Source organism: Anas platyrhynchos, chromosome 1 (assembly GCF_047663525.1).
Source record: "Anas platyrhynchos isolate ZD024472 breed Pekin duck chromosome 1, IASCAAS_PekinDuck_T2T, whole genome shotgun sequence".
Lineage (NCBI taxonomy): Eukaryota > Metazoa > Chordata > Aves > Anseriformes > Anatidae > Anas > Anas platyrhynchos.
Window position 1 is genome coordinate 27,560,001 of NC_092587.1, and position 7,500 is coordinate 27,567,500.

Consider the following 7,500-nt stretch of genomic DNA (forward strand, 5'->3'; position numbering starts at 1 on the left):
TTGCCATCACAGTTAACATTAATGAACAGTTAACATATCACAGAGCTTGCATTATAACTGCAGTGTATCTAAGCATATAAGTACTGTGACGCCTGACACCCTAGCAGTACAGACCTGGACCTCCATCACACAGTATTTTTGCATGTGTGAAGCCACGTTCAGTTTAATGGTGCTTGTCTCTGGCTGCAGCTCCAGCTACACAGCTGGGGCCTGATACAGTGCCCTGAAGCAGCTGTGAGCAGTAGTGACTTCCCAGTGCCAGTGCCAACCCCAACAACATAATTGGAAATGCTTATCTGTGCATTCTTGTCAGAAATCAAGAAAGAAAAAAAAAGTTTAAAAGTGTTTACATTTGCTGCTTAAAATAGGATCTCCTTTCTTTGTTTAAAATAACAAATTGTTTATTTGTGTCACTAGTAAATAATTTTTAAAAAAATTATAAGTACTTAGATTCTTTTCACATTTACTTTTTACTGCCATAAAGTCCACTGTCAAATCTTTCAAAGCCGGTTTCTTTCTAATATCTGTAAATCTATCACAAAAAAGATATTCACTCTAGTTTCAGTCTCAAGGCAATGATTTGGACACTTATAGGTGTACTTTGTTTAGTGTCACCTATGGCGTAGATTGGATAGATTTTGTAAAAGATAGCATTACTTTTAAAGAAACATACAATTTGACAAGCTATTGCATTTTACCTTCATTTTATTGCCATATTTTTCATCACACTCATTGTTTTCTAACTGTCACTAAATTGTTCATTTTCTTAGTCTGCTACATTCGTAGACCTATTTACTGTTTATAAAGCAATATGCACTTACAGGTTTTGGAGATGGCTTGGGCTCCGAGGGTCGCATGTGCAAGTGGGTCATCATTGCTTGAAGACGTTCACGTTCTTTAGAAAGCTGTTAAGAAAGAGTGAGATCAGAAGCATTTTAGAAATGACTGATACAGCTATTTTATTGCAGTGATACATCTTATCATTGTGCTTGTCTCGGTGTAATGATTCCTGCATGTAAAAGTCTATGTCAGATGAAACTTATCTGAGAGGAAATGCAACTTTGGGCATGGAAAAAAAAAAAAACACACAACTTTTATAGCCTTTCATATGTTAAAAGGTCAGAGAAAACAAATAACACTTCATCTTTTTGTCAATACGAGAATTGAGGTCACAGTTGCCTCGACAGTAACAAGTTACTAAGACCATAAATTAGAAGGCCCATAGTGTCTCTTTAAAGTCCTGTGGACACTGTTAGCTATGGACTAGTGCCAACAGCTGTGAAGGGGTGAAGGGTCCTCAAAGCACAGTGCCTGCCAGGATTGTCTACACACTTCATCCTTTCCCACTGAGGTCCAGTTAGTGCCCCCTGCAATCTGCCATCATCAATCTAATTCAATAGAGTGACAGAGACCAGGCAGTGTGAAACACTGAACTCTGCCACTGAGTCGGCATCTACACTGCACTGGGTCTCATTACAACTGATGGGCCTTAACTTCACTATCCGTCAGACAAAGCAAAAAAAGGCATAATTGGTCACACTGCAAGCTAAATCCTCAGTTTTGCTGTTACATTACAGCATTGCCTTTGTAAATTGTAAACAGTTCTTAAGAAGCCCTTAAACTGCCTTTAGGAAACATCACATTACTTTAATCTACTTTTTCCTAATACTATTTTCTCATCATATGCTACACAACTGTTTGTATTTTCAGACTCAAATCATCAAATAATAATAATGAAAAAGAACAGGAAGGAGTGTTTGAAATCTGTAACTTGTTGATAAAAGTATGAGAACTTAAAAGAGGAGAATGTATCTTACAACACAAAAATAATTTTTTTTTTTTTTTTAAACAAGAAGTTATATTCCAGTGATGTTGGCTTTGTTTATATGCAAAACAATTACAACACTAACTGGAACTTGAATCACTTGTTGTTTAACACTGACATTTTCCAGAGACTTCTGTAATACCTTTTTTTTCATGAATTCAGCTTGAGTTACACCTGTAGACTGAGACTGGACTAAGCAAACCAGCCTGTAAGTAATTTAGAACCGCAGGAAACTACCTGTATTACTGAAGGTATTCTGGATATACTGGATATAATTTGGTCAGTGCAACTTTAATTAAAAAAACACTTGAGGCAGGGAGTGGGAAAAAGGTTTCTTCTTAGGCTTTATTTTTTTTTGTGTGTATGATGCTTTAAAGCGAAGCTATTTGCCATGATGTAAATTCCTAACAGAAAGTTATCACTGCCCTCCTGTATAAAAGAAACTAAAACTTTGCCTAGGTATATAAGACTTCAAATTCAAGGCAAATGACAATAAATGACATTATTTTACTTTCCCCTCATTGCTTTGTGTTCCTAGTATTAAAATACAAAAGAATCTAATGGTTTGCCTTGTCTGAAAGAAGAACAAGTATTCTTGCGTGCATGCAAACAGTGAGGCAATACATGGGACAAGGTAAGAAAGCTGAAAAGGGTTTACCCTTTTTCTTCATGTATCTCCACAAACTGGAAAAAAAAAAAATCTCAGTCCCTCCTGCATCGTTTGTGTTCTCCTGCACTGTCTCAAGAGGCTACAGATCTGCTGAAAAAATGCCCCCTGTACAGAACCACATGGTGTAAGCATCTTGCACAGTCATTCTGGGATGACTGTGAGGTTCACGCCAAGCATCAGCAGCCTGATAAGTGTTTCAGTACTGGGAGACCCCAGGAGTACTTGGTACTTCTGCAAACTGGATGGAGCATCACATATATGCAGTGATCCCTAATGGTTAGAGCCTGAGCAAGCCACATGAGTGTCATGGTCCCAGCCACAGGACCACCTGGAGACCAACCCCTGAGTGGGTCTGACATTACCTATCGACTTTCAGAAAAATGCCCACCATTGGGCAGAGAGTTACTTTGGGTAGAGCTATGCTCTCGTACTCCTTTGTCCAGCAGACAAGCATTGGGTCAGAAGGGGCAGAAAGAAAAGGGGTCCTGACCCCATTTCAAAAAGAGAAGACAGCTTGGATCCAGTCTCTGCTCCAGGGACTGCATTTTTCATTCATGATGAATGGCATTAGGGTCTTAGTTCAAGCAAAATACTGTAGACAATGCTGATGTTAGATAATTATTGCATAATTTATAATGTAAAAATCTTAAAGTAAAAAAAAAAAAAGTTTGTTCATGAATATCAACAAATTTCATGCAAGAAATATACAGCTTTAAGCCACAATCATTAAGGCAAGTGTTTTCATTTTAGCTTAGATGAATAGTTATATTGGGTTTATATGACATCATATTTTCTCTTTCCCCCTTCTCAAAGGAAAAGAAGTGGGAGTGAGAGAGCAACGTTCTGGAGTTTAATTGGACATTGGTGTGAAACCACCACAGTCCCTTTTGGTGCCCAGTATGGGCTCGAGAAATTAAAGATAAGGATGATAATCGGGAGAAGTAACGAGCAAAACACAGACTGGACATGGTCTGTAATAGTTGTGAAGAATTTATGACGTAAAAATTGTGAAGACTATGTGTTGCCATAATGTCATGAAGGGATGAGGGGTAGAATGTATGTAAATTGTATGTATTGTTGATGTTGTGATGATGTTATGTTGATTTTGGTGTAGGGAACTTTTATTTTTTAAATGTATGTGAAGATTGTGATGAATGTGATAAAATTATATTTTAATGATAATTCTTAAATATGCTTTTCACAGAAGCATGGGGTAAAATGTATTGGGTTTATGTGGCACAGTATTGGTAGTGGAGGGGCTGCAGGGGTGGCCTCTGTGAGCACAGGCCAGCAGCTGCCCCGTGTCACATCCGAGCCAGCTCCAGATGGCTCCAAAAGGGGCCCACTACTGGCCAGAGCTGAGCCGGTGAGCGATGCTGGGTGGGCCTCTGGGAGAGAGGATTGAAGAAAGTGGAAAGCAACTGCTATGCAACAGCTGCTGGAAGAGAGGAGTGAGAAAATGTGAGAGAAGCAGCCCTGCAGACACCAAGACCAGTGCAGCAGGAGGGCAGGAGGTGCTCCAGGCATGCAGCAGCAGTTCCCCAGCAGCCCGTTGGAGAGGCTCCTGGTGGAGCAGGCTGTCCCCCTGCAGCCCATGGGTCCCACATGGAGCAGATCTCCACGCTGCAGCCCATGGAGAAGCCCCCGGTGGAGCAGGTGGCTGTGGCCCGGAGGAGGCTGCAGCCCATGGAGAGCCCCTGCAGGAGCAGGCCCCGGGCCGGAGCTGCAGCCCGTGGAGAGGAGCCCGCGCAGGAGCAAGGGGTCTGGGGGGAGCTGCCTCCCGTGGGGGACCCGTGCTGGAGCAGTTTGCTCCTGGGGACTGGACCCCGTGGTGTGGAGCCATGTGGGAGCAGTGCTTGAGAAGCTGCTGCCTGTGAGCTGCTCTGGGGAGAGGAGGTAGAAAAGCTGGGGAGGGGGGGAGGAATGTGGGATTAGTTTGCTTTTAGTTTCTCACTGCTCTAGCCTGTTAGTAATAGGCAATAAATTATATTAATCTCCCTATGTTGAGTCTGTTTTGCCCATGAAAGTAATTGGTGAGCAATCTCCCTGTTCTTATCTCAACCCTTGAGCCCTTTCCATCGTATTTTCTCTCCCATTGTCCTTTGAGGAGGGGGAGTGAGAGAGCGGTTGTGGTGGAGTTTAGCTGCCCACCAGGGTGAAGTCACCACAATTCTAAATATGTAATGGGATAATACATCTGTGCAACAAACCTGTATTTCTAACTGCTGAACCACTTGCATTTGCACCCGACACTGAGCAGTGCTTCTGTCATCCAATGCATGTTCATTGTTAAGGTGCCTGGAGAAGAAAGAGAACACTAATAAAACAGTGTTAAGACAAGGAAAATTTCTTTATGAGTCCATTTTTCTCTCCTGTGCATATGGCTTCCATTAGTTTCAATGGGAGTTATGTGAAAAGATTTAGTTAGAACATGCCTTAGATACAATACAAAGTAACAAAATTGATTATTTCATTTAGTTCCACAAACTTTCTCAATGATGAATGCCAGATGCCCAGTTCCTATCTCCCAGACCACGGAAGCCATCTAAAAGCCAATGTAACTGTTTGTCAGTATTTGGTAGAGTCACTGAGCTGATTTCCACTCCCTGTCAGTGGTGTAGATGATCAGACAACCACCTTGTAAATGATTCTTCAAAAGATATAATTGTTTTCAGGCTGCTTGAACTACTGTAAATTGATGTAGACTTTGTTTAGATTTCTCCATCTGTTCTTCTTTAATCATTAAAGCGAAAGCACCAACAGAATGTCCTTTCCCCCTTCCTAGAACAGAGCTAGGCATTACTGAAAACACAGGGGAACAATCTGAGGAAGAGGGTGCAAAGTAAAGGCACAGCGAGGAATAACTACACACCTTACACACAGAGCAAGCCTCCTGGGAGAGATCCAATCTACACAATCATGCCATCTTAGCAAAACAAGCAATCCACGCTGCAACCAGGTAGGAGAACCACAGTGGGTGAGTACATGTACCTAAAGTGCAGACCAGACCCAAATGTCTGTGTCTCATATGATTCAATGGGGTGCACCTTTGCAGAGCCCACTTAGTGCTGTTCATTTGGGTTTTGTTTTGTTTTGCTTGAAGGACAGTGATTTCTGTTTTTTCTTTTTCTTCTGTGATCAAAGAAAGCCCCTTTTGGAGTGGTTTTGCTGTGCTACTGAGAAGAAAACTTAAGTATTAGGCTAAAGAAGGAATGGGAGCAAAGGAGCGTTGTCTTTGAATTTACTGTCTACTACCCCTGTTTGCAAGAGGGGTAAGTTTTGTAGGTACTATCACAGAGTCACAGATGATCTCACAGCTGCGTGATCTATTATAGAGGAAAGATATCTTTCCCCCTTTTCTTTTTTAGCAGAATTATTCAGGGAACTATGTAATTATTTGATTATTGATCTATGTAAATAATGTGCTTTTCGGTAACAGGGTAAAAATAAGGGGGGACAGCATCCTAATTTTAGTATGATTTGTATCTTTAATTTAAATCATGACATCACAATTTACGTCACAATCATAGAGTTTGCAGATGAGCGAAATATGACAGTCGGGTTCTGTTAACCCTTGCACAAGGAATGCTAGGGAAGATATAAGTAATTATGAAAGCTTTTTTGTTGTTGTTCTTTTAGTGCAAAATTGTTTACTGGTGTACTTCCTTGTAGTTTATGCAAAGTTCAAGCATCACCAAGAACACAACATTTCATTTCCTCTGTGTGTGTCATAAAACCAGTATTAAAAAAAAAAAAAAAAAAAGAAATGGAACTGACTTCACTCCCCCTTAATTGATGCAAAAATGCACAATCCGTTTAAAAAGTAGACAATTTCAGAACAGACCATTCTTTTGCTTTCTTAAATTTTTGATTCAAAATAATTTTACTCCCTCCATTACACAGACATGATAGTGTGGGGTGTATTAATAAAATGGTTTAACATTTTTAGTTAATTGGATACAAAGCTGCCAGAAAAAGAACTGTAGACTGATTTTGCCTGTTTATCATCAGCACTACTATCATCAGTACACATCACCATGTTTCCACATGCAAGTGCACACACAGGATCATGATAGTAAGCAATGGTATAGGTATAAAAGCTCTCCTGGCCTGAGTATGAGGTTACTAGCTACTCATGATTATTTATTAGTTATTACAACACCATATGTTTGCATAACACCTTACAAAATAGATACAGACACAGTCCTTGCCCTGAGGAACTTTGCATGTAACGGCAGTGTGCAGTGTGAGAAAAGAAAGTCCAGCGTAATGTAATTTCAGTATGATTACATGGAAGCTTGGGAGACTGTGGCCTGTTTCTTGAGAGTTAACACAGTAATCTTCAAAACCTCATGAGATATACACATCCCTTATGCCATACTTTCACATTGTGTGGTTTCTTGTGCTATGCACTTTGGAGAAAAGTTATTTTACGGAAACATGAAGAGTGTAAAAATTGTTTTAAGAATTATTTTTTCTGATCTCCTTTTTTTTTTTTTTGCCTATGAAGTTGGCTTGCTTTATTTATCATGCATGTATAGGCAAAGCATTAAAAGAAAATCTAGGTCTAATACATTTTTAAAAACCTCTAAAATAACTTTTTTTTTCTGTATAAAGTTGCTGTAGTTTTAGGGTCTAATATGCTGCAATCTGCCATAAAACACATACATTCTTTACTCCAGAAGTCTGGGAATCACTCCAAATTATATTGTATTGTATTGTTTTGTTTTGCTTCTTGCCATGTCTTTTAAGTTACGTGAAAGTTGTGCTGGTCAACTTTCATACTTCACTGATATATTCCTATTCTTTTATCTTGTCTGTATCCTTTACTAATCTCCTTTTAACCTGACTTATAACTGTGAAAAACAGTGTTGTGTGTGTTCTTTTTTTAAAGGCAAAGATATTTTGGTCTACTGGAAAATATTCCTAAGGAGATGAATTTTTGGTTTGAAAGCGTAAAGTAGACTGTGCAATACATATGCAGCTTCTTTCATTATTTTGTTGT

The 7,500-nt window shown here is 39.7% G+C and overlaps 1 protein-coding gene across 18 annotated transcripts in view; it reads right to left on the reverse strand.

The window, feature by feature from the left end:
• Positions 1 to 7,500, reverse strand: part of FOXP2 (forkhead box P2) — a 432,109-nt gene that overhangs the window by 38,378 nt on the left and 386,231 nt on the right. For all 18 annotated transcript variants that reach the window (XR_005266609.2, XR_011807001.1, XM_072033571.1 and 15 more), the window contains 2 exons: positions 4,706 to 4,793; positions 822 to 905 (listed from right to left, as the gene is read on the reverse strand). Coding sequence is in view for 16 of the 18 variants with exons in the window: in XM_072033571.1 (XP_071889672.1) it covers positions 822 to 905; positions 4,706 to 4,793 (172 nt within the window). In the remaining 2 variants the exon portion in view is untranslated. The remainder of the gene's footprint in view (positions 1 to 821; positions 906 to 4,705; positions 4,794 to 7,500) is intronic.